Source organism: Dermochelys coriacea, chromosome 24, assembly GCF_009764565.3.
Source record: "Dermochelys coriacea isolate rDerCor1 chromosome 24, rDerCor1.pri.v4, whole genome shotgun sequence".
In the NCBI taxonomy this organism is placed as follows: Eukaryota; Metazoa; Chordata; order Testudines; family Dermochelyidae; genus Dermochelys; species Dermochelys coriacea.
The window spans coordinates 9,943,154-9,969,838 of NC_050091.1; the positions used below are offsets into that span (position 1 = coordinate 9,943,154).

General features: G+C 52.0%; 1 protein-coding gene across 3 annotated transcripts; it reads right to left on the reverse strand.

Moving 5' to 3' along the window:
* Positions 1 to 3,637: 3,637 nt before the first annotated feature.
* PEX19 (peroxisomal biogenesis factor 19) lies at positions 3,638 to 24,681 on the reverse strand. 3 transcript variants are annotated; one of them, XM_043501828.1, is made up of 9 exons: positions 24,531 to 24,681; positions 19,280 to 19,386; positions 17,805 to 17,949; positions 15,211 to 15,296; positions 14,694 to 14,855; positions 14,435 to 14,611; positions 14,064 to 14,108; positions 7,910 to 7,970; positions 3,638 to 5,452 (listed from the first exon to the last, which is right to left on the reverse strand). In XM_043501828.1, the coding sequence occupies exons 1-9, from the start codon at positions 24,574 to 24,576 to the stop codon at positions 5,259 to 5,261; spliced, it is 1,023 nt and encodes a 340-aa protein (XP_043357763.1). In that variant the 5' UTR covers positions 24,577 to 24,681; the 3' UTR covers positions 3,638 to 5,258. The 3 variants fall into 3 exon arrangements, with proteins under 3 accessions (XP_043357763.1, XP_043357762.1, XP_043357764.1); XM_043501827.1 differs by having other exon boundaries at positions 17,805 to 17,970; XM_043501829.1 differs by lacking the exon at positions 3,638 to 5,452 and having other exon boundaries at positions 6,189 to 7,970.
* Positions 24,682 to 26,685: the final 2,004 nt, after the last annotated feature.

Sequence of the window (26,685 nt, forward strand, 5' to 3'; positions counted from 1 at the left end):
ATAGAGAAAAACTGCCACTGACAAGGGGTCAGAGATGAAAGTAAGCTGGTACGCCCTGGCACGGCGTACTGGCAAGAGCCAGTACACTGTACCGGCCCGGCTTCCCCAGGTGGCAATTTAAAGGGCCTGGGGCTCCCAGCAGCCTAAACCCCACTGCCGGAGCCCTGGGGTAGCTGCAGTGGGGATTTGGTGGCAATTTAAAGGGCCCTGGGCTCCGGCCGCCACTACCACCTCGGGCCCTTTAAATTGCCACCAGAGCCCCACTGCTGGAGCGAGCAGAGATTTAAAGAGCCTGGGGCAGTAGCGGTGGCCGGAGCCCCAGGCCCTTTAAATCGCTGTCTGAGCCCCGCTACCAGAGCCCCGGGGTAGCGGTGGCAATTCAAAGGGCCTAGGGCTCCGCTGCAGTAGTGGCAGCTGGGAGCCCCAGGCCCTTTAAATCACCACCGGAGCCCCCAGCCGCCGCTGCTACCCCGGGGCTCTGGCAGCAGGGCTCAGGTGGCTGGTAGCTCCCAGCAGTGATTTAAAGGGCCTGGGGCTCCCAGCCACCGCTACAGCAGCTGGAGCCCGGGGCCCTTTAAATCTCGATTTAAAGGGCCCGGGGCTCTAAAGGCTCCCCGTCTTCCATTTGAGGTCACGCCCCCTGCTCAGGACTCCAGAGTACCGGTAAGTCCTTTAAGTTACTTTCACCCCTGCAAGGGGTGCATTTATTCCTGCTATCAAGCGGGCAAATTATCAAGCAATGAAATAGCTCCAGGATGATCAAGCACATCCAAAACTACCCTTTGCTATCGGGCAGGGATGGGTCTTGGCGGATGAACTGATCACACCAGTTATGTATGAAACACCATGCACTCCCAAATCAATCCTTCAGCTAATCAAATGCTCTCGTGCCAACACCAGATGCTCACCACCCTGCAAAAGTTTGGCAAACAGCCTGGTTTGTATGGAGATGTGCGAGTATGATGCAGATGAGGTTCAGGGCGACAAAGCATCTCGTGCTGGTGGCCTAAAGAGGGACAACACTGAGGAATATATGTTTTCACTCCGACATGCTGAGGCTAACTTCCTGAGAATTACTAAAGCCCAGTGTTCCTTTACATGTGAGCAATGCATCCCTGCATAAAGTAGAATTTAATAAATCCTGATTTTTAAACATTCTCAAATATACATCTGTACAATTGTTCCTGGTTTGTCATGGTTGATACCATTGTATTAGTGGGAGAACAGACTTTCGAACAACCCCCTACTTGACCCATTTCCAATGACATATTATCAACAGTTCTACCACTCAAGGACCTGAAGCGAGGGGGTGGGGAGCGAGTTGCCCCCACTGCAACACAGAGGGTAACACACCGAAATGACACCCACCCCCTTCCATTTCTATCACTAACTTGCCCACGGAATGAGATTTTACTCCATTGTACTCCCAGGCTATCATTAAAGATCCCTACACACCTCTGGGAGCATTGACCAGCCCTGTCCTTCGGGTATTCCTTTCCGCATCCTCAAATAGCCCCTGGAGTTTCATCTGGGTATCAGTAATCAGCATTAAACAGGGTGTGACGCATGGCTAAAAAAGGGTTAAACATCCATCAAAATAAATAACCCTCAAAAGACCTGTGGGGAGATAATGTTTGTGCTTTGTGTATTTACATATGTATGAGTAGGGTCCACAATGTAATCAACAGTCCCTGTCTATGCTGTATTCTGATAAATCAGAGGTCAAAAGAACATCCTAGCATTTAAATGAATTGCAAACACGGGATTTTTCTGTATTCATCTCTCTTTGAAATGTATAGCAAATAATCTGTGAATGGTGGAGGAACAAGCAAATGGCTTTATGTTAATTTGTATAGCTAAGTACCGGTGGTGATGGATCTCCTTCAAAGTCATCCTAATTACCTTTTGTTCCCTGAGGAATTCCAACTTGTCAAAAGACATGAAATTGTAGAAAAGATCCTTGGGTCCTGATTCTGTCATTTCAGATCTGCTTAGACTTCATCAGGAGAAGTTTGAGTCACAAGACTGAGGTCCCAGTTATCCTGGTATGCCCTGAATATGGGATTTGGACATAGGATTATGACCTATGAACTGAATTCTAAAGGAAATCTTTGTAACTACAAAGCTCACCATTTCTGCTGTGAATCCGAACCTCAGTGAATTGAACTCATGTCTGTATGTATATCGATCTTTTAACCGTACTCTCTCTCTTTTGTTTTTTGAATAAATTTTAGTTTCATTCATAAGAATTGGCTGTAGGATGTATTTGGGCAAAATCTGAAACATCCATTAACCTGGGAGGTTAATCCTTTGCGATTGGTCTGATCCTTTGGGATTGGTAGAACCCTTTCTATGATGAAACAAGATTTTCAGAAATGATCATATTTGATGTGGGTACCTGGATCACTTTAAGGGAACTGTGTTTTTTGGACTTCTGAGTAACCAGGAAGGTAATAAAGAAGCTGTTTTATGCTGCCTTGGTTAATCCAAGTATTGGAATAGCCACCAGGTTTATGAGGATTGTCTGCCCCATTCTTTGCAGTTCACCTAATTGAGTGACCACAGCTGGCTCCCCCCTAGGACTCAATCACGTTTTTTTTAAGAACTGCTCACAATTAAAAACAGCCGTCACAATCCACCGGCAAGTAGTCAGAGTTTAAAGCCAGAAGGGGTGGCCAGATCATCTAATCTGACCTCTTGTATCTCATGGTCCACCAACCCCACCCAGCACCCACACACTAAACCCAACAACCAAAGTAGACTGAAGTATTCCAGCCTGCACGAGACGAGATGATGTGCCATAGGCAGAGAATAGGAGAGACCAAGGTGCACCAGTGTCCGAGGCCCCTGCAATGGCAGGGAAATGATTCCGTGAGAAATACCCAGCTAATCCTGCCAAGTGGCTCACACACTGAAGAGAAAGGCAACCCCTCCCTCCCCCAGGTCATTGCCAATCTCAGTTGGGGGGAAATTCCTGCCTGACCCCACTGTGACACTATACCATAGAGATATGGTTATAATATGAATATGGCATAACTAAGATTTTTTCATGCAAGATGGATCATGTAAGATATCATTGGAAAGGTTATGATGTACTGACTATGATTATCTTATTTGTAGGCATGTATCATTTTTGTATCTGAAGTTGGGAATATTGGCTATGTACCTATTACAACTGTGTTTATACCTGGGGAACGCCCACCAGATAAAATGCAATCAGCCTGGATGGGCCATTAGCGGGAACACTAGGACTTTGAAGATGCTAATCTCCCACCTTCCTGAGAAGTTTCCAGGGATGCTGCAAATAATCTTCACTCATGGCTGCTTTGACACTGCAGGGTCATGTGATCATGTCATCTGGTACTGGATTCCATCTTGGACTACTAGTATTTTTCCACTAATAGGGGGTGGGGATCAAACTGGGGAAAAAAGGATTCCCACTATATGTAAATCCTATTTAAGGTAGGGAAGTGAGTTAATCTAGGTTCTTTCTTCACTGAATCCCTGCCCAGGCTGACTGCTGGAAACATCGAAGAAACAAAGAGAAAGGGAGTTGGCGGGTGGGGGGTAGAATAGCTGAGCCCAGGCTGGAAAAGGTTTCTGGCCTTTAAGGTTAGAAATTACTACTTGTAAGCAGTTTCTTTAATGTATCAAGCTTAATTTGTGTATTTTATTTGTTCCGTAATCTGCTTTGATCTGTTTGCAATCCCTTATAATCACTTAAAACCTATCTTTTGTAGTTAATAAACTTGTTTTTATCTCTAAACCAGTTTGTGAAATTCATAACTGGGGGGCCAAAAGTGTGCATATCTCTTTCCATATTGAGGGAGGGGGCAAATTTCAATTAGCTTACACTGTAGGAGTTCTCAGTGCAACACAAAACAATACAATTTTGGGTTTACTCTCCAGAGGGGAGTGCACTTGAGTGCTGGGCAATTCCCTAGCTGAAAGCCTTCCCATGCAGTACTGATTTCAGTGTCTGTGTCTTTCCGCAGCTGTGCGTGTCCCTACCTGTGTGTGTGCTAGAGGAGGCTCAGCAGGACAGGGTGAGGGAGCCCAGGCTGGTGAAACAGGCAGGCTCAATGGTACCCCAGTACATTAGGTGGCACCCCAGAGTGTGCATGGGAGGTAACCCATCACACCCACATATGGCAATCAGGGAGACTTTGAGCAGGTGAGCGAGAATCAGCCAGCCAAGCACCTGAGAGAATGCTGGATGCCACCTCAGAGGTCTGGCCCTCCCTGTCCAATGTCCCACCCCCAGCCGTGGCCATCCCTGATGCTTCAGAGGAAGGTGATAAAAAAAAAAAATCAGAATACATTGCAGGGGTAGCAGGAGAATCCTTTCCTGACCTCTACAGGCAGCCTGCAAAAATACTGAAACCTGAGCTTTTAGGGACATAAGAAGTGAGCCCCAGGGCTGCTGAGCCCTGCCCCTATCGTCACATGCAACCTCATCACACAATCACACTTCTACATTTGTCCAGCTCTCTCTTAAATTGTTTGCTGCCAGCCCCCAATTCCTAAGGAGAGGCTGTTCCAGAACCTCCCCCGCCCCCGAGGGTTAGAAACCTTCTTCTAATTTCCAACTTGTTCATGGCCAGTTTATCCCCATTTGTTCTTGTGCCAACATTGTCCTTTAGCTTCACTAGCTCTTCCCCATTCCTGGGATCTCCTCCAACCCCCACTGTATTTATAGAGAGCAATCATAGCTCCACTCAGCTTTCTTTTTGCTAGGCTAAACAAGCCAAGCTTTTCCAGTCTCCTAAGACAGGCCCTCCTGTCCCCTGATCATTCTAGTAGCTCTCCTCTGCACCTGTTCCAGTCTGAATTCACCTTTTTTGAACATGGCTGACAGGAACTGGACACAGTATTCCAGCTGAGGTCTCCCCAGGGCTTTGTACAATGGTATTAATACTTCTCTCTCCTTGCTGATATGCCCTAGGATTGCATTTGCCTTTTTCATGGCTGCATATCATTGGTGGCTCATAGTCATCTTGTGATCAACACACCACCAGGGCTCTCTCCTCCTCCTGCTTCCAACTGATGAGGCCCTGGCTGGTAGTAGATATTCTTCCGATTAGACCCTAAGTGCATGACTCTGCACTATTGAACTTCCATTTCTGTAACTCCTGGCTTCAAGGTCATCCAGATCTTCCTGCCTATTAGTCCAGCCCTCCTCTGCATTGATGACGACTCCCAACTTCATATCAGCAGCAAGTTTCAGTAGCACACTCCTACTTTTCTTGCCAGGGTCATTACCACAAAGATTGAATAAGACTGGCCTCAAGAGCACTCCTTGAGAAACTCCAGTAGTCACCTCCCTCTAGTCCAATAATCCACCTTTTAGCACAACCCATCTCCCCTGATTTCACTAACAGTGTCCCAGCTGCCACCCAGTCAAATGCTTTGCTGAAATCCAAGTATGTTGGATCTTCTGCAATTCCCTTATCTAAAAAAAAAAAAATCAGTTATTTTCTCAAAGGCAGCAATCAGGTTAGTCTGGCATGATCTCCCTTTGGTAAACCCTTGTTGCATTACATCCCCTTTATAGGGTGACCAGATGTCCTGATTTTATAGGGACAGTCCCAATATTCGGGGCTTTAGTCTTATATAGGTGCCAATTTACCCCCCACCTCCTGTCCTGATTTTTCACACTTGCTATCTGGTCACCCTACCCTTTTACCGCCACAAAGTTATTCTTTCCTTCACCATTTGTTCTACAGCCTTGCCTATTACTGAGATCAGACTAATACGTCTGTATTTGCCCTGTTCACTCCCTCCCTCCCTGCACCCCTTCTTAAATACAGGCACAGTGTTAGCTACTCTCCCGTCACACAGTACTACCCCCACACAGATTAAATATCCTTGCTGCCAGATTAGCAGTCTCAGGCACCAGTTCTTTCAGAAAGAAATGTTCCTCTCCCCCACATGTCCTTAGAGGGCCCCATAGGGAGAAATGGAGCCCAAGGTGTCCCTGTCCTGGGCAGGGATTACCAGGGGTGAGCCTGGTTGTATTGCTCTGTACAGTTGGCTAGGGAGAGCGGGATTCAAGGAGTGGGGAGAAGGGCGTATGCGCTTGCAACTCCTCCCCATAGGTGTCTGTGCTCTATTCCTTCCCTCTTCATTTCCCCATTCAGCAGATCCCCCACCCCACCGAGACAGACATGGAGGACAGAGCCAGGGAGATTGCCACCACCTTTATTCAGGGAATTTAGACAGCCCATTGTGTACAATCAGGTTCTGCCAATGGGGGGGGGGGGCAGGGGGGAGGAAAAAAATCACATCACAGAGTTGATAGCTGCCAGTGTTGCCTTGGCAATCACTTCTGCTCCTGCTCCCCCCGATAAGCCCAGGTACACAGAGGGCCCCGCTGGGCAGCACCCTTTCAGGATTTGTTAGCAGCCAGCAGGTTTTCACAAGCCGCTCTGAAGGGGTCTTAAGCTTAGCCAGGACCAAGTTGAGCTGCTCCCCTAGAATGCAGTCCCCACCTGTCACCCTGGCAGCTGGCAGAGAGAAAGGTACAGATCTGAGTTAATTAACGCCGGGTGTTTATTAGAGAGTTGGGAGGAGGGAGAGGAGAGACAGCTGTGTGCAGGTGGCAATTTATTCTGTGTTAGCTTCCCTCGCAGGGGGCTCAGTGCAGATGCCTTTAAGCAGGTGTTTGGAGAAATTCGGTGAGGGAGCTCACAGGCACGTACTGCGTGGGGCCTGCAGGCTGGATGGTAGCTGAAAGCAAATCCAACTGGGCAGCGTAAATTCTTGACAGATCTTCAATCCCTGGGAGGCCTGCACTGGTCTCATTATTCAGAGGGGATCAGTAGTCAGAAGAATCTGACTTGTAGTAGAGAGATAACTGGATGCAGCAAGCTGTCACTGGGGACCAGGGCAGAAACTGTGCTAGCACACTGGGGTCTAGAGTTTGGGTCTCAGGAAGGGGACGTGCAATGTATGTTCCACTGCTGGACAGAGTTAGACAGCGGCTGCTCCAGCAGAGACAGCCACGGGCAGGGCACCGGCCTTTAGGAGAAAGCCCTTGCCAGCTGAAACCAGAGCTGAGGGGAGTGCGTGTGAAAAAAGGAACAGAGAGTTCAGTACATGCCTGGCTCCCCCTTTCAGCAGCACCAGTGAGTGCATGCGAGTGCTGCTAATGGCACAAGAGTGACAAAGGCCCTTTTAGGGCCCCACAACCCTAATACACTTACACTAAGCTGCTCATCTACCCTGAAGGAACTCTTCAGCGAGACCTCCCCAGCTCCACCTCCCCTCTCTGCCCTCAAGACAGCGCTGCCCACCTGGGCTGGCTCAGTCACTAACAAAGCCTGTGCGCAGGGGAGGCTGAGACCAGCCCAGGGGTTAGCTCAGCTTCTGCAGAACTCCCTAGAACCAGCAGTGAGACCCCCCCATCCTGCCTGTCATAAGGGACCGGATGCAGCAGGAAGAGGCTTGGATAAGAATCTCTTGGGCCGAGGGGGCTGGTTATCCCTTTGAACGAGGATTAGATTTCAAACCACACAGTCAAAAGGCAACTGGCCCCTGCCCCATGAGGGGACCCTGAACAGCTGGGGCCACTCCACCAGGACTCCAGCACCCCAGAGATTAATTATAAAGAATGAGAGCACCAGTCTGGGGGACTCCTAGCCCAGAGGCACCAGGGAGGAACCACATGGTCAGAGCCCTCCATGCGTCTCTGCAGGGTGCACTCTCTCATCAACTAGGATCTCCTAAGACTTTCTGAAAGTCACAGACTGAGGCCATCCTATCTGGATTTTTAATTATATGTTAATGAACCTGGCACGCTCTAGGCACTGCAGCATTTCCAGGGGGCTGTCCCCCCAACCTACACCCATCACCCTTTCCTATTGGTCGGCTGGCGTGGGTGGCAATCACATGATCCGACACTGGTCACCTCCGGCGCTGGCTGTGTCTGACAGGTTGAGTCCATCGAGGTCAAAGTTCAGCCCAGGTGGCTGGGGAAAGAAGAGGGAAAGGGTTAGCACGTGGGAAGGCATGGCATGGCCACCCACTGTCCGGCTTCAGTGCAACTGGGCCAGAGCCTCTGGCTGTGAGCCTAGTGCTACTAGAGGTACTGGACAGATGGCATGTGGGCGAGACGTTAGAACCCAGGAGACCGGAGTCTGGCACTTTTCTCCCAGCTCTGCTGCAGGCTCAGTGCAAGACTACTCACGCTCACATTGCGTCTGTGGCTCCACTTCCTTTCACCCCACTGGCGGGGGGATAGGGGCAGGAGTAATACTGATGCACCTGGGAGCTACCAGGCCTAACCTGATGGGCACTTGGACGGAAGAGGCTCTAAGTCAGCAGAGGCTTTATCCATACAGCAGGTGTGACCTGGGCAGCGGCAGTACAAGCTCCCCATGCACACCTGCACCCGCATCAGCTGAAGTCCTCATCCCACCTAGGTACCAATTGCAGAAGTCTAACTCCCATTCGTAGCCTGTATTGGCCTCTAGCCAACCATGAACTAGACAGACATGACATCAGAGAGCTGGGCAGATGGACCGGCTCGGGGAGGGGGTCAGCACTGTGCCCAGGTTGCACTCCAGCAGGGAGATGGCCCAGTGCAGACATCAGTTACATTCCCACTGTAATGGAAATCCTGATGCCCCCCTTCTCCAGCTAGGAGCATCCAGGTTGAGCTGCCTCCTTGTGTCACGCTGGTTTCGTAGCTGCCCATGGCACACACTGTCCAGGAAGGCACCATTATGGCCTCAAGCCACCCCCCATTGCCTCCCTTCTGTCCCAGCACCACAGTAGCGTTCCACCCACACTGGTACCGGGCCTTTATGGACTTGCCTGCCTACAGCAAGTTACTCATTACTCGTATTCAAATGGGCTGGGTGCTGTGCAAAAACTGACACCATCCTTCACAAATAGCCACAGGGTGGGAGGGGAAACTGAGGCACACAGACAGGAAGCAACCTATCCAAGGTCATACAGCAGGTGGCAGAGCCAGAAACAGAACCCAGCTCCCGTCTCCCTATCTGCTAGGCCACACTGCCTCTTAGAAAGAGCTGTCAGGAGTACAGCTTTAGTGACTGCAGAGGATCTCTGGCCACTGCACAGAGAGGACTATGTGTTTTTATTTCCTTAATAAAGGATTAGAATACATCAGAAGGGAGCGTAAGCGACCCTGTTCGCAGAACAGCTTCTCCCCCCCACCCCTTCTGTTCCTGCAGCCTCTCTTTATTCTGCACTTATTCCTCCAGCAGAGGTGAGCAAGCTGACAGCCGTCCCTGACCTTTCGCTCAGTACCTGGCCTGGCTTCCCTCCCAGACTTGCTGCTCTGCAGCCTGCTAGCCATGGTCCACTGCTGACGTCCTACGCTGGGAGCCACCCCTGCAAGGAGCTTCCATCACCGTCTCCTTTAGTTGGCAGAAACCCAGCAGTGAGACACACACACACACACACGCCTCTTCCCCCAGCAGAGCTGCTAACGTGCCATCACGAGATAAGTTGCACCTCCCAAAAGCCATCTGGGGTGCCAATGTCACAGCAGCTCTGCCTACAGATTGGGACGTCGCCACCTTGCCACGCAGCAACGTCGCAAGGCTGTGCCTGCAAAGTGCTCTGGGCTGCTACCAGTGTGAATATCAATAAAGCATTACATGCCGTTAATTGTCGCTGTGCTGTCAGACAGAGTTCAGCAGCTCCTCCTGCTTCAGCTCCTGGGCCAAGTCGGTTTGGGGAGGAGTGCGGAAACACCAGCCAGCTCTCCGCCCTCTGAGCACCAGGCCGCAGGACACGCCCATCTCCTCAGGGTGTGTGGGAGGGAGAGTCGGAACAGTGGTTGTATCCCTGGCCCCTAGGAGTGGCCCTACATCACAGTCTGGGCAGTGCAGTGCGAGAAGCAGCTGGACCGGGCACTTACATGGTGACATTTACCTTCCAGAAATTCTGCTGGCTTCCTTTAGGACCTTCCCACACCTCAGTGGCTGGGTTAAAGCTGTCCTGACATAACCCCAAGCCTCTGCAATCCAGGCATGCTGGGTAATTTCTGGTGCACTGATAGGGAGATCTTCAGGGATCATCTCCTGCACCCCTTCTCCCACCACACGGAGTGAGACTAGCAGCTATCCATGAGGCATGGCCAAAGAATTCAATGGGAATTACTCCCTTCCTGGAGGCTGGGGGAAGGAAGCAGACCTCAGCAGAACAGTTTCAGTATTGGGAGCCTGAAGGTGTTTGTGCTTCAGCCATATGATCCAAGGGGAGGAGGCAAAGTCCCATCCAATCACAGCATAACATGCCAAGAGCCCATGGATTTTATGGGAATAGAGAAAGGCACAAGCCAAGCAGGTGTTTACCCAGCCAGCTCTCCACATGCTCCATTTGCTCCTGGAGAACTCTGTGGAATTAACAGCTAAGCAGAGGGGGCCCAAGGAGCAAAGCTCAGATCCTGATCCAAACGGACCCTAAGGTTTTGCTTTTCAGACAGGAGGGGTGTTGTCACGTCTCAGCCCAGCTGCTAAGTGCTACGCTTACAAATAGGCAGGCTTTGAAATGTACTCTCTTCTGATCCCTGGGAATGCACTCCTAAGGTGGCCTTGAATTCCTACTGCAGTAAAGCCACAAGTTCACAGCTTCCTTGCTCTGGCTGCCAGAGATCCTGACACTTGGCACCCAGCCCACTGTGCATGGGCTCAAAAAACCAAGGGCTCTGCAGCAAGCCCTGGCATGAGGGCATCTTCCAAACAGCCTGGGCCAGTCTTGACCCAAATCCTCTCCCAAGAATCCCCATCACACCATGTCGATTTGGGAGCAAAACAGGCAATGGACAAAGTAATGTCAATTTCTTGCCCATAATCTACTTGGAGCAATAGACAAGGGATGTAGGGGAAGATCCATGTTCTCTCAGAACCAAAGTCCTTCTAAGCATGTCTTTCAAGGCAAAAGTACCACCCCCTTCACCTGCACTAAATGAGACTCTCCATCTCACCTATGACCCACGGAGCAGTTCTCATTCAAGCCAGCAGAGGGCAGTGATGCACCAGCCAGCTGATTATAGCATTGTCCTTGTTTTGGAGGGCTAAACTGAGCCCCGGACAGGTTGAGAGGGTCTCACAATCAGCAAGAACCTGGAATAGGACTCCTGGGTCCTATTCCCGTCATACCTCCTTCCCCAAAGGAATTCCAGCTCTCCTAGGAGGGACAAGGTGCTAGACCTCAGAGTTTTATGCTGCCTAGACAAGAGCTATAGCATTAGACCAATCGCAGCACAGGCAGGCAGAGGAGAGGCAGTTAAGGGGCTAAAGATTACATGGCTTGTGGAACATAATTCCCCCCCCCCCACCCTCAATGAGGCTGCAGCTCCATGGTCAGTGAAGGGTTAAGACCAGCCTATTCTCAGGCAATATACTGTGCCAGCGAACAGCTCCTAGAGATTGTTTTTCCACCCAGCGTCAGCTGGTCTGTAATGCCCAGTTAAGGGGAAGAGCCAGGGGCTGATTCATGGCTGTTTTGGAAGTCGCAGACATTTTGAAATGTCAGTGCACCTGCTATGCTTGCAAACAGATTGTTTTGGCTGCTGGGCTCAGTTAGTGCTAGGGCCTGCCAGTGAACAGCGCTAAGCCCCACACATAGCATTCCACAGGGGGCATCTTTTCCTACTCCCTCAAGGTATCACTGGCAACAGGAAAAGACTCTGAGCAAGACGAGAGATGAGCATGTGATCAGAATCCAGGAGAAGACTCTGAGCAAGACAAGAGATGAGCATGTGATCGGAGTCCAAGAGGACATGGGGTTTAGCCCCCTGCTGGCTTTCTTCCCATCCCCACCCCCCTAGTTAAGCCCTATTATGTGAGTAAGTGCCCCAGGCAGAAACTTCCCCTGTGGGAAGGCTGCCGGGAAAGCGGTTGTCTCAGCACTTGGGGAAGCCCAGCAAACTGGAGCGCAGAGAGCCTTCGAGAGCAATTCACTGCACAGCTAGAGAGCAGGGGAGAGCCAGCAGTCCCAAACTACTCCAGAATGGCCATGGCCTGGTCTACACACACCTTTCATACCAATATAATGATGCCAGTTAAACATGTGGGATTTTTACAAATATAGTGATACCGGGACAGCCCCTAGTGGGGAAGTTTGGTCTAGAGGTGCCTTCCCCTGGAATAGTTTATTCCCCTTCCCTTCTGGGCATAGGCTACACTGGGATAAGCACCTTTATACCGATCTAACTGCATCTGCACTACTAACTAGACCTGGACAGTTAAGCACTACAGCTTGTGTTCAGACAAGCCCTGTAGCAGCCTCCCAGGGGCATGAGCTCTAACAATGCTGCAGTGGGGCTGGAAACTCGCTCATCTGCTCCAAGGATATTCCAGAGCTCTCCCACTGCCAAACTAGTGGCAGCGCTGATGCGAATGGTGAGAGCATGAGTGCAGACCAGCTGCCAACATTTCTACCAGCTTGCTCTGACAACGCCATGAAAGGGCAGAACGATCCCTCTGAACTAGTGCTCCTGGCACTGAGGGACATTGCAGGTGCTAGACCAACAGTAGGAGAATGGCCCAACATGCCCAGTGCAGAGACACCTAGGAGCATTGTAAGGAGCCAGCTCTGGCAAGGGAGAGCTTGTCCCATGCATATAGCCCCTCACATCCATACACCCCAGGCATGTCCCAGCTGTGAGACCAGGGACAGGGTCTATAGCTCAGATCTACCTGGGCCAGGCTTGGCTACAACAGATGCTGCCCAGTGTGGGGAGAAAGCCACAAACGCTGCACTGGCCCTGGATCAACCACCTCTAACCCCAGCCCCCAGTGCAGAGCCTTGGAGCGGCCTGCTCCCAGCTGCAGAGCCTGGCCCTCTGGGAGAGACATGCCAATTCACGGGCACAATGGCAGTAAGGCAGCAGAGCTGTCTGGTCAGGAACAATACTGCTGGCTACACAAAGAAGCAGAAATCGAACGCTATGTGCAATTGAGGTCCCTGGAACCATTTCCCAGCTCAGTGAAGCAGGGCCCAGGTCAGTGCTGACCCAGCATGACATCCCAACAAGAAATAATAAACGCTTTGTTCATGTATCGGGCTCTTTATGAGTAGATCTCAAAGCACCTCACTATCTTATTACCCCTGCTTTCACAGAGGTACAGAGAGGCTGAATGTCTGGCCCAAGTTCCAGAAGGGGGTCTGTGGTGGAGGGGGGAATTGAACCTAGGTTTCCCACATCCCAGGCTTGTGCTCTAACCACTGAACTATCCCCAGCCATTCACCCTCCCTACCAGAGGCACAAGTCTGAGTAGGGTGCACAGACAAACAGCATCTGGTGGATTTGCTCAGGAAGATTTTTCCTTTTAAAATCCAGCATCACTTTTTTCCTGGGCAGACCCACCTGATTCTTTCCTTTGTCTGGAACCAGCCAGCAGGGGAATAAGCACCACTAGGTGACAAAGGGTTACACCTGACTAATTAGGCCTCTACCTGTCAGTACAACAGATGACTAAAGAAGTGTGAATTAGACCCTGGCAGCACCTCATCAAAGCTCTCCAGACATTAACGAAGCTGCACATGTCCCATTCTCCCCAGAACCAGTATTACCCTCATTTTACACTGGAGAATGGAGCCACAGAAAGGACTGCCCCTGGTCACAGCACACGGGTGTCAGAGCCAGGAGTAAAACCAGCACATAGACCTGAGTTCGGATTCTAGCCGCTAGAGGGCTCTCCTTGCCAGGAATATGCAGTGGCCCCAAGGTTTCCTGTATCCCATCAAGACACTGCTTGATCCCATCAGGAAAGTCAGTCCTTTCACGTCCCCGCCAGCCCAAAGGCACTCAGCACTGATATAATCGGTAGCAAGGAGGTGCTGCCTTCTGTTGCTAGATACCAACCAAAGGAAAGAATAGTGGAGCAGCTAAAGACAAGGGTCCAGGGCTACCTGACAGCTCTACCATCTCCCAGCAAACCCCCTAGCTGAGCCTGAAGACTAGAGGCCCAATCCCTTCAGGTGCAGAGGGCTCTAAACTCCCATTTGACTGCAGTGGGGGCCAAGGGTGCTGAGACCAGGGCTGGGAATCAGGCCGTGTCTACAGTACGTTCCACACTCACCGACTCTCCAGCCAGCTCCTTGGGAGGGTGCCCCAGGTCCTGGAGCTGGAAGAGAGACAAGAGCATTAAGGGAGAGTAGCTCCAAGCAGCATGTGTCCAGCTGTACAACCCAGCGTGAGGGGATGGCTCAGGAAAGGCAAAGCCTCGCCCCTCAGTGGCTGGATCCTGGCCCAGCAGAGGTCAGGAGTGAGCTGGGGTGTCACCAACAGTGCTTCTGTGGCCTGAGCAACGTGAGTCTGGGCTCTCAGTCTGGTTCCTAGTGGACAAATGCGCTCAAAAGCCCCATCCCAATTGACACCCCAGGACTGAGACCCCTCAGCAGAGCTCACGGCTAGAAACGGGGTGCAGGCCCCCAAAGGTGGCATGCTCACCTGCTGCATGAGATCCAACACCATTTCAAAGCGAGCTTTCTGCTCAGCGTCACTGTCCGCAGCCTGCTCAGCCTCGAACTGCTGGCAGATTTTACCCATGATGCTGTGCTGCTCCTGGTACTTTTCAAATTGCTCTTCAGGCAGGGTGTCACGGTGGCTGCGCAGCCACTCAGGATACTAGGAGCAAAGGACATGGAGATATGGTGACCCTCAAGGCGGGGGCGGGGTCGTGCCACTCTGCCAACTCCCAGCCGCTTACTTTTTCTGTGATCTCTTTGAGGGAGGGGTAAAGCACATCCTTGGACAGGAGATTCTGCATGATGCTTTGCATGATGGGTAAGATATTCCCCTCGCCGTCGCCTTCTTCCAGGCCCAGGCCTTCCATGGCTTTCGCCAGCTCTTCCTCCGACATGCTGGAGTTCTGGGGAGGGAAATCAAACCCCACAAATGAGGAGATTTGCATCCACTACATCACAGGGGTCGGAAAGAGTGCAGGCAACCAGCGCAAGGACTAGTGCACAGAGAACGTCCCTGGTAGAGGGAGGAGCGCCCCCTACTGTGCCACCATCAATACAAGTGAATGCTCTGCTGTGATGCAGAAGCCAGATTGTTGTGCCCCAAACACCTCTGCAACCTGCTGCTTCCTCCTCTGGCATCTTTCAAGATATTTCCCTTCAGGATCTCGGCCCCAGAGGAGTCAGGGTCTGGACTGGAAGTCACCTCATCTGAACTGGGTCAGAACATGACCAAGCTCCGGGAACCTCATGATGCTTTACCTGTAAGTCGTTGGCATTCTTAGCCAAGCCGCTGAGCGTCTCTTTCAGACAGGAGGTGAATTCTTGTTGGGATGTTGTGTCACTTCCTGTGGAGATCGGGGGAGAGATGCTAGATCAGACAAATACCCATGTTATTACCAGATTAAATTACAGCTCCAAGTTATTAGTGCTTCTGTGTATGCAACAGAGAGAATTTCCAATAGCAGAGACGGGACTGCGGACGCAGGCTACCTTCGTGATAACAATACTTCACTTTCTCTGCTGCTCTTTTAACCCACAGACTTCAGAGAGCTTCTTTAAAGGTGCTTTGGGATTATCACACCCAATTCTGCAGGCACAGAGAGAGGACATGACTTACCCAGGTCACAGAGCAAGGCAGAAATGGGAGAACTCAGCCCTCCAGGCTCTCAGGGTGGTGCAGTGATCAACAGACCATGGTGCCTTGCTGATCAGATGTTTGCAGCTCCTTGGAAATGAGGGCAAATCTCTATACCCTCAGATCTGCAAGGTGGACTCTGGTCTCCCTGCACATGTGGAGCGAGTTGGAGTCTGAAGACCCTGACAGTCACTGGGAAGAGACTGCTTGGGGCTGTGGACAACATGCTCAGCTCTGTGCAAACTCTCTTCTGCCCTTTGATTAGGAATGTGAAGAGGGCATGGGTTAGGGATAAGGTTTACAGACAGAGGAAACCCAAACTCCCCATCAGCCTGTGCTCCTCTGCACCTGAACCCACGGCCCAGACATGAAAGAAAGCGTTGTTTAAAGACAACAGATTTGCTTTGCATGGGTTTTTTTTTTTTTTTTTTTTGCTCTCTTTAGTCGCTTGTAAGGGCTGGTCTACACTAGAAACGTTACACCAATATAACAATGCTGGTTGGGGTGATTTTGTACCCATCAAGTTACACCAACACAGCCCATAGCGTGGACTCAGTTATACTTACACAAAGGTATCTTGTACAAGGACAGCTGATTTTGCTTCCTGAACTGGAATAAGCATACTTAGATAAGCATTTAAACCAGTATAACTGCATTGACCCTAGAGGGTTTTTTGCTGCTTTATCTGTATGGGTATGAAGTAAAGTCTATGCTACAAACTTCGGCTAACATCACTGTGGCTCACATAACAGTGCTGGCAAAAGAATCTAGATAGATACAGTCGTGCTGGTAAAAGCATGCTGATGGTGGAATAAGCTATACCATCAAAAGCACAGGTTTGCCAGGACAAGTAGCATCCACAATAGGAGCATTCTGCTAGTACAGTTATGCTGGAATTGCTTTGCCAGTGCAGCTATGCTAGTGTAGACCTAGCCAAATTAAAGTGGTAAAAGATTTTCTAGTGCAACTACACCCTAAGCTTTTAGCAGCTCTGCAAGGCTTCGAAGTGAACAAACTGCATCTCAGTATTGTATGCCAAGACTGCATGTTTTCTACTACAATTATTCCTGGCCCTCTCTGGCATGACAGCGAGCATCACTAAGTGAAGTGGTAGTGGTTTGATTTTTTTTAATGCTCCATTTTAATACCTTGCTCTCCTGGTGCTATTTGTGGTCAGAAGGAGTTGAGTTTAGAAGCATACCTTACGGTCAGATTCAAACAGATTCTTTGTAGCAAGGGTAAGTAATCTGAGTTTGCACCATAAAAGAAGATATCTGTAAATTGTTCGTTAAAGAGGGAATCTCATTCACAGAAATCATGTGGATGGATTACACAGTGAAACTCACAGCCGGCAAATCCAAAACTAATAAAAGGAAACTTTTTTTCACATGAGCCATGGATACTGGGTAGCAGTGAATTCCACAGACTATCACAGAAGCCAAGAGTTTACGGAGAATCAGAGAGGATAAGACTTTACATGGATAATGAGCACAGCCAGTGTTAGACTAGTAAATATTTAAAAACAACATTTTGCAAGGGTTATTCACCCTCTGCACAAGCCAATCACTGACTATTGGGCTCAGGAGCTAGCTGTGCATGGGACAAGCAGTCCCATAAGTGCTGGATTTCTTGCACCTTCCTCTGAAGCAGCTGATACCAAACACTGTTGGAAACACACACTGCACCTAATGGCCCCCAGGTCGGGCCACTCCCATGTTCCTAACCCAAGACTCCAAACTGTCCCTTGGTTTCATATATTTCACTCTGCAAAAAAACTAGTTTTCCCCCTCAATGGCAGCCTGAGGAGTCAAGGGCTGATGGGGTCATGGAGCCAGAACTCTCCTCTTCCCATTCTGGTCAGGGTGGATGTACCTTAATGGGGTAGCACATGAGATGCTTGAGCAGCTACTGCCTGTGCTGGGCAATCAATACTACAGTGAGTTTTACAATGCTCCCCGGAAGCCATCTGACGGTCTCACAGCCCACCAAACATGAGTTAAGCCCCTCAGTGCCACAGAGAGGTAGCAAGGTATCACCTGGAGAAGAAACTCCCCTGTGGCCACCCAATGAGCCAGTGACAGAAACCAGGTGTCCTGACTTCCAGGCCCCTGTGCTAACCCACTGGGCAGCTTACTCCCCTAACGTTAAATCCAGATAGCTCCCCCTCCAGCAGAATCAAAGCTATGCAAAGGGTAACAGTGCCCCATCCGCTCCTCACCAACTCTGCCAGCTGCCTCTGACAGCTTCTGGAACTGCTCCACCAGGTGGGGTTCTTCCTCAGCTAGCTCCTTCATGGCCTTCTCAAACTCTGCTGTGGCCTGTGACGCCAGCTCGCTGTCAAACAGGTCCTGGAAGAATTTCTCCTGGGAGGCAAAGAGGGAGTGCTGGAAGGAAGCAAGCAAACCACGCTGTCACAGAGCTCTGTGCCCCACTCGGAACAAAATCTCCCCACAGGAATCATGAGATGCAAATGGGTGTTCCCTGGGCATCTGGGCAGGACCAAAGCCCAGGAAGGACCACAGGACAATTCCAGTGCTGATCCAAGCTTGCCAAGTCTGTGAAACGGAGCTGAGTCTCCTGGGAACAGGTTCCTGCACAATTGCTGTTCTGCTCCCAGAAGTGGGAAACACAAAGACACAGCAAGAACAAAGACTTGTAAAAACAGAATAAATCAAAGCATTCAAAGCGTTCAGGCTGGGTTCGAAATTGAGGTAGAGATTTGGACCTTTTTACAGGCAGGGAAGTTGATGCCTAGAGGGGACGTGACTTGCCTGTGCTCACGTAACCCACACACCTCCTGGATGTGGTGTTCTGTCCCATTTAGTGGCACCGAGAACACAAACACACACGGGGGGGGGGGGGGAGAGAGAGAGAGAGAGAGAGAGATTATGAGTGTTCTCTACTGCCTTAGCTAACAGCCATATGGCTTTTAGCTCATTCAGCAGAGGCTCATGCATTTAGCTCCAGAGATCCCAGGTTCGATTCTGCCCGCCAATGACCAGGGTCTTTCAGTGTTACAGTCACACAGCAAGTCAGTGACAGACCCAGGAATTGAAGCCAGGAGCTCTGACTCCCAGATCCAGCTCTAGTCATTAACACCCCTCCAAAAACATGGTCCTAACTACAGCTGTATCTGGGTAAGTCACAATAATCAGAAACAGTGACCTTTGCAATGAATGGTTCCAGACTAGCCCAATCCCCACCACCTCCACCCACTAGGAGTGCCCTTCCAGCTACTGAACTGGACTGAACAGACGCAGCTTCCACTGTGTCCTGACCAATCCACAGGAAGTGTGAATTCCAGAGACAAAGGGCTGGACCCTGAACAGCCCTGCCATATGGCTCCCAAGGCCTGATTCTGGACAGGCAACAAGAACATTCTGGCCAATCACAACCACAGTGACAGGGATCAAGGACAGGCAGTTCCTGAGACAGCAGAGGGCCTGGCCACATGACCAAGCCACTCTACTCATCCCCAAGAGAGACCAGCAGTCAAAGCTACAGCCCTGATTGGCCAGCATATTTGGGAGGAAGGCTTGGTGGGATAGGAAGTGGGGGGAGAATGGGACGCCAAGAATCCCCAGACAAGAGCCCAGCCCACAAGAGCAAGGGATTCTACCAGATCTGTAAAGCAAGGGGAACTTCTCCCCAAGCCTTCTCCACCCTGCACTCATGGACTTTCCGAGCTCATACTTGGGCTGCATCGCCTGGTAACTTCTCAGAGCTGCAGGCATCCCGCGCTCCAGCTGCAGGGACGGGCGGTGGAACCGGTTTGGTCTTCTCAAAATCACTGAGTGCACCTTAAAGACAGAAGCAGGGAGAGTTCACTTGAGTGGCTATAACCATGCAGGCCCCAGAAGAGAGGGAGACAGAAGGGGTTACACCAAGCCCACTACGAAGCTGAGGCAGCCAACCCAGGGAAAACCATGCACGTTGTGACAAGGAGAAAGCCTTTAAGATGCTCATGCTGCAGTGAGGGTCGGTCTACACAGCATTCTGGAGTCAGCCTCCCAGCCTGGGTTGACAGACTTGGGGTTAGCAGGACTCATCCTAGCACTCTAAAAACAGCTGTGTAGACAGCTGTCAGCCCAGGCGGGGAGGCTCGCTCCAAAATACTGTGTAGACACACCCTCAGAGGCCTCAGACAGCTTATACTGAGTCATACTTGACCATTAAACCCATTGGCTTGCCAGCCACTACCCTCATAGCACAGAGCATTCCAAATCCTAGAGTTGCTGCAGTTGAGGGTGGCGGGAGATGAACGTCCAGTTCTCATCCTACGCGTGGTACTTTAATTTATGCATACCGCTGCATGGCAACATGGCCATAATCCCTGCAGACGCAGCTTTGTGGGGCAAGTTCCCCCTCTCTCTCAAGCTGATGCACTGACACAAGGCACCAAGATGAGGTATGGTTAAAGGGACCCCAATGAGGTTAAATTTAACCCGACATTCAGATTTTGTGAAAGATGATTTAAAAAAAAAAAATCTGAGAGCTAGTGAAATGTTTAAAGAAAAGGAGTACTTGTGGCACCTTAGAGACTAACAAATTTATTTGAGCATAAGCTTTCGTGAGCTACAGCTCACTTCATCAGATGCATTCGGTGCAAAATACAGTGGGGAGATTTATATACATACACAGAGAACATGAAACAATGGGTTTTATCATACACACTGTAAGAAGAGTGATCACTTAAGATGAGCCATCACCAGCGGGGGGGAGAAAGGAGGAAAACCTTTCATGGTGACAAGCAAGGTGGACCATTTCCAGCAGTTAACAAGAACATCTGAGGAACAGTGGGTGGTAGGGGGGAGAAATAACATGGGGAAATAGTTTTACTTTGGAAAACCTTTCATGGTGACAAGCAAGGTCACAGAGACCTTCCTACCAACACTACAAAAAGAAGGATTCTGGGTGGACTCCTCCTGAAGGTCGAAACAACAGACTGGACTTCTACATAGAGTGCTTCCGCCAACGTGCACAGGCTGAAATTGTGGAAAAGCAGCATCACTTGCCCCATAACCTCAGCCGTGCAGAACACAACGCCATCCACAGCCTCAGAAACAACTCTGACATCATAATCAAAAAGGCTGACAAAGGAGGTGCTGTCGTCATCATGAATACGTCGGAATATGAACAAGAGGCTACTAGGCAACTAGTCTACTAGGTGTAGGCTCTCCAACACCACTTTCTACAAGCCATTACCCTCTGATCCCACTGAGGGTTACCGAAAGAAACCACAGCATTTGCTCAAGAAACTCCCTGGAAAAGCGCAAGAACAAATCCGCACAGACACACCCCTGGAACCCCGACCTGGGGTATTCTATCTGCTACCCAAGATCCATAAACCTGGAAATCCTGGACGCCCCATCATCTCAGGCATTGGCACCCTGACAGCAGGATTGTCTTGCTATGTAGACTCCCTCCTCAGGCCCTATGTTACCAGCACTCCCAGCTATCTTCGAGACACCACTGACTTCCTGAGGAAACTACAATCCATCGGTGCCACAAGTACTCCTTTTCTTTTTATAATCCGTCGGTGATCTTCCTAAAAACACCATCCTAGCCACTATGGATGTAGAAGCCTCTACACCAACATTCCACACAAAGATGAATTACAAGCCGTCAGGAACAGTATCCCCGATAATGTCACGGCTAACCTGGTGGCTGAACTTTGTGACTTTGTTCTCACACATAACTATTTCAAATTTGGGGACAATGTATACCTTCAAATCAGCGGCACTGTGATGGGTACCCGCATGGCCCCAGAGTATGCCAACATTTTTATGGCTGACTTAGAACAATGCTTCCTCAGCTCTCGTCCCCTAATGCCCCTACTTGCACTACACTGATGACATCTTCATCATCTGGACCCATGGAAAAGAAGCCCTTGAGGAATTCCACCATGATTTCAACAATTTCCATCCCACCATCAACCTCAGCCTGGACCAGTCCACACAAGAGATCCACTTCCTGGACACTACGGTGCTAATAAGCGATGGTCACATAAACACCACCCTATATCGGAAACCTACTGACCACTATTCCTACCTACATGCCTCTAGCTTTCATCCAGATCACACCACACAATCCATTGTCTACAGCCAAGCTCTACAATATAAGCGCATTTGCTCCAACCCCTCAGACAGAGACAAACACCTACAAGATCTCTATCAAGCATTCTTATAACTACAGTACCCACCTGCTGAAGTGAAGACACAGATTGACAGAGCCAGAAGAGTACCCAGAAGTCACCTACTACAGGACAGGCCCAACAAAGAAAATAACAGAACGCCACTAGCCATCACCTTCAGCCCCCAACTAAAACCTCTCCAACGCATCATCAAGGATCTGCAACCTATCCTGAAGGATGACCCATCACTCTCACAGATCTTGGGAGACAGGCCAGTCCTTGCTTACAGACAGCCCCCAACCTGAAGCAAATACTCATCAGCAACCACACATCACACAACAGAACCACTAACCCAGGAACCTATCCTTGCAACAAAGCCCGTTGCCAACTCTGTCCACATATCTATTCAGGGGACACCATCATAGGGCCTAATCACATCAGCCACACTATCAGAGGCTCGTTCACCTGCGCATCTACCAATGTGATATATGCCATCATGTGCCAGCAATGCCCCTCTGCCATGTACATTGGTCAAACTGGACAGTCTCTACGTAAAAGACTAAATGGACACAAATCAGACATCAAGAATTATAACATTTAAAAACCAGTCGGAGAACACTTCAATCTCTCCGGTCACTCGATTACAGACCTGAGAGTGGCTACCCTTCAACAAAAAACTTCAAAAACATACTCCAGCGAGAGACTGCTGAATTGGAATTAATTTGCAAACTGGATACAATTAACTTAGGCTTGAATAGAGACTGGGAGTGGATGGGTCATTACACAAAGTAAAACTATTTCCCCATGTTATCTCCCGCCCTACCCCCAACTGTTCCTCAGATGTTCTTGTCAACTGCTGGAAATGGCCCACCTTGATTATCACCATGAAAGGTTTTCCTCCTCCCCCCCCCCACTCCTGCTGATAATAGCTCATCTTAAGTGATCACTCTCCTTACAGTGTGTATGATAAAACCCATTGTTTCATGTTCTCTGTGTGTGTATATAAATCTCCCCACTGTATTTTCCACCGAATGCATCCGATGAAGTGAGCTGTAGCTCATGAAAGCTTATGCTCAAACAAATGTGTTATTCTCTAAGGTGCCACAAGTACTCCTTTTCTTTTTGCGAATACAGACTAACACGGCTGCTACTCTGAAACCTGAAATGTTTAAAGTTCATTTTTAAAAAAATGATTTCTGTTTGAAGCAAGCTGTGTGGCACGAGGCTGGCACCAGAAAACCTCAAAGGAAATCAGTCAGAAACTCACGACGAACCAGAAGTTCTCCTGACAGGTTTGCATCAATATTCAAACTGAGAGGCGTGCAGAACATCAACCAGGAGCATAAAAAATGAGAAGGAAGGCTCCAGTCCTGAAAGCACATTTACCTTCACCACCACTGGCTACGGACTTGACAGCAGGACTATAAACGAAGCCACTAGGTATTCAGTGTTTGCGGAACTGGGCCCTAAATTCTTAGTATTCATTCAGTTTAGCGATCAGAGATGTTACTACCTAGCTGAGAAAACTTTTTAGTACTATACTTTAGTGTGACAGTGTCCCTTTAAGGATTCACAGATTCCTGTAACAGCAGTCTGGGTCCAATCTTAGATTGTGTTGCAAACATAAAGAAAGTTAGCGAATTGACATTTACAGTGTGATCCCTGCTCCCAGCTATGAATTATCCAGATCCTATTATTTGTTACCTTGTTTCCCCCAACACAAATTGCCTGTATGTCTCATCCCCGCTTTATGCCTTGGCTTTTGGGTTGTAAGCTCTGCGGGGCGGGGGCTGCCATTTTTTATATACAGCACCAGGACAAAGGGGCTCAGTCTGCTTAGCCTCTGGGCCCGACTGCAATATAAAATAAGCCACCCCCACCAATGCCAACAATGGAAACCACCAAAATGCCACTGCTTCTGGGGTGAAGCTTGGCAGCTGTTTAAATAAACTTAAGACAAACAAGGGACAAAATATCTTGTATCTAAATGAAGCCACAAGGAAATCTGAGATGACACCCTAGAATCAGCTAAGTAAATGGCCAGGCCCTTGTGAAAATGCCAGGAAGTCCGTAACAAGCACAGATGGCTGGGAACTTTCACCTCTCTTCCAGAGGACACATCCCTCTGAGCAGCACTCCCCGCCCTGGCACTGCCTGCAAGAGAACTAGGAAGAGGGGCACCCACTGCATCTTCCCTGAAGTTTCCCCAAACGCAGATACGGGCAGAGGCCCAGCGGGCAGTTTGAGCGAGCCAGGAGGGTCGAAGACCAGCTGTTGTCAACAGAGCTTAGACTCCTAGACTATCAGGGCTGGAAGGGGCCTCAGGAGGTCCTCTAGTCCCAGCCCCTGCTCAAAGCAGGACCAACCCCCAACTCAATCCTCCTTCTCAGCTGCGAACCCCTACCCCGGGCGCAGACCAGGCCCCTATAGCCCTGAGGAATCGCTGCAATTCCTACCCCAGTAGCCCCCAGTTAGGGGTCAAGGCCGCAATTCACCCCATCTTATGTCCAAGATGGGGTTTATTTACCACGGTTTTACACACCTGCTCCCCACGGAGTCCGAGCGCATAGGCCCATCACCCCCGCGCCCCCAGCACCCCTGAAATCGCAGCCCCACGACAAGGAGCAGCCCTGGGGCAATGCAGGGCGCAGCAGGGGACCCACCCCAGCCCCACCGGCTCCTCCAGCCGCTGCCGCGGGGGGTTGAGCCCCTTGGGCCTTGCGGGCTGCGGGCACAGGCACCGGGGAGAGGGGCCCCCAAAGACACCTCCCTGCCCCGTGACGGGGCCCCCAAAGCCCCCCGCCCCCTTACTGTCCAGCAGCTCGTCCAGCTCCCGGTCGGGGCCCGCCGCCGCCATCTTCCGCTGCCGCCTCCTGCCGGCGCGGGGCGGTGCTGAGCGGCCCGGCCCGGAGCCGCCCCACGGGGCGGGCCCGGCCGCCGCCGCCAGCTTTAAAGGGCCCGGGGCCGGAGTCCCCGCAGCGCTGCCCCGCCCCGCCCCGCCCGTGCCGCCCCCCGCTCGGCCCCGGCCTGGTCCCCCCCCCCCGCCAGGCCCAGCGGCCCCCCCCCGGCCCGGCCCCCTCGTGTACCCCCGCCAGGCCCAGCGGCCCCCCCCCGGACCGGCCCCCCTCGTGTACCCCCGCCAGGCCCAGCGGCCCCCCCCCGGCCCGGCCCCCCTCGTGTACCCCCGCCAGGCCCAGCGGCCCCCCCCCGGCCCGGCCCCCCTCGTGTACCCCGCCAGGCCCAGCGGCCCCCCCCCGGACCGGCCCCCCCCCCCCCACCCCCCCCCCCCCCCCCCTCGTGTACCCCCGCCCGGCCCCGCGGCCCCCCCGGCCCGGCCCCCCTCGTGTACCCCCGCCAGGCCCAGCGGCCCCCCCCCGGCCCGGCCCCCCTCGTGTACCCCCGCCCGGCCCAGCGGCCCCCCCCCGGCCCGGCCCCCCTCGTGTACCCCCGCCAGGCCCAGCGGCCCCCCCCCCCGGACCGGCCCCCCTCGTGTACCCCCGCCAGGCCCCGCGGCCCCCCCCCGGCCCGGCCCCCCTCGTGTACCCCCGCCAGGCCCAGCGGCCCCCCCCCCGGACCGGCCCCCCTCGTGTACCCCCGCCAGGCCCAGCGGCCCCCCCCCCGGCCCGGCCCCCCTCGTGTACCCCCGCCAGGCCCAGCGGCCCCCCCCGGACCGGCCCCCCTCGTGTACCCCCGCCAGGCCCAGCGGCCCCCCCCCGGCCCGGCCCCCCTCGTGTACCCCCGCCAGGCCCAGCGGCCCCCTCCCGGCTCGGCCCCCCTCGTGTACCCCCGCCAGGCCCAGCGGCCCCCTCCCGGCTCGGCCCCCCTCGTGTACCCCCGCCAGGCCCAGCGGCCCCCCCCCCCGGCCCGGCCCCCCTCGTGTACCCCCGCCAGGCCCAGCAGCCCCCCGCTGGCCTGGCCTCCCTCTTCTACCCCACCAGGCCTGACACTCTCTCAACAGGGCCTGTCAACCCCCTTATGATCTGCACTCTTGCCTGCCCCTGCCAGGTCATGGCACCCTTCTTAGGTCCTGGCATCCCTCACCTACCCCCACCAGGGCATGGCACCCCATCTGCCCCCTTTAGGGTCTGGCACCCCACACCTTCCCTTTTAGGTCCTGCCCCCCCCAGGCCTGGTACCCTCCTCCCCCTCTTGCCAGGGTCAGGCACACAACCTGCCCCCATCAGCAGGACCTGGCATCAAGGGGGCAACTAGAATTTTCCTGAGGTCCGTGCCCTGCCATTACCCCAGCCAGCTCCAGTGAGGGGGCAGGGAGGGTCTTCCCCCACCCCTGTTGGGCCCCTGCCTGACATTGGCATTTTCATGCCTTGCTCCCCACTGCCCGCTTTCACTAGCCCATGCACTAAGATTGGTACTGACCCTCTTGCCCCCTTCCAGCGGAGGGCATTGTGGCTGTGGGCAGCTGGAGCCCAGGGGCACCATAGTGATGCCCTGCTGCCTCTGACACTCCCACATCCCGTGGGTTTGGAGCGGCGGGGGCGTTAACTCCCCTCATGAATGGTGCTGCTGGGCTCAGAAACAAGGATCGCTCCTGCCGTTTGGCTCTTTAGGATTTCTATAAAACCTGGGATTATTCTGCTAAGAACTGTTAAGCAAAGGGGCAGCGCATGGGAGGCCTTCCCCCACCCCTTGCCTACAAGGTGCCCCCTACCACTGCAGGACCCACATGTCCTCCCTGAAGAACAGGCTCTGTGTCCTCACAGTGACTGTCACTTGCACCATGCTCTTCTCATTTTAGGTCTCAGCCCCTGCATTGCTTGGGTGCCCAGAGGCCCTACTGAGATCAGTGGGAGCGGTGGGCACGAGAACCATGCGGGATTAGACCTCCTCTTTATTCAATGTAATTTACAGACCGATCCTTGCCCCCTACTCCACCCCCACTCTAGGGTTCCCTGCAGGATTGGGGCCTTTGATTGGAAGCTCCCAGGGACAAGGACTTTGGGATGAA

Excerpts from the sequence above, each read along its gene's own strand:
- PEX19 (XM_043501827.1), bottom strand. The coding sequence starts at position 24,576 with ATGGCGGCGGCGGGCCCCGACCGGGAGCTGGACGAGCTGCTGGACA. Across the intron at positions 7,971-14,063 it reads AGGAGCTGGCTGGAGAGTCG|CCACCTGGGCTGAACTTTGA; the intron begins GTGAGTGTGGAA and ends TTCTTTCCCCAG. Across the intron at positions 5,453-7,909 it reads AGACACAGCCAGCGCCGGAG|ATAAGGGAATTGCAGAAGAT; the intron begins GTGACCAGTGTC and ends TTTTTTTTTTAG.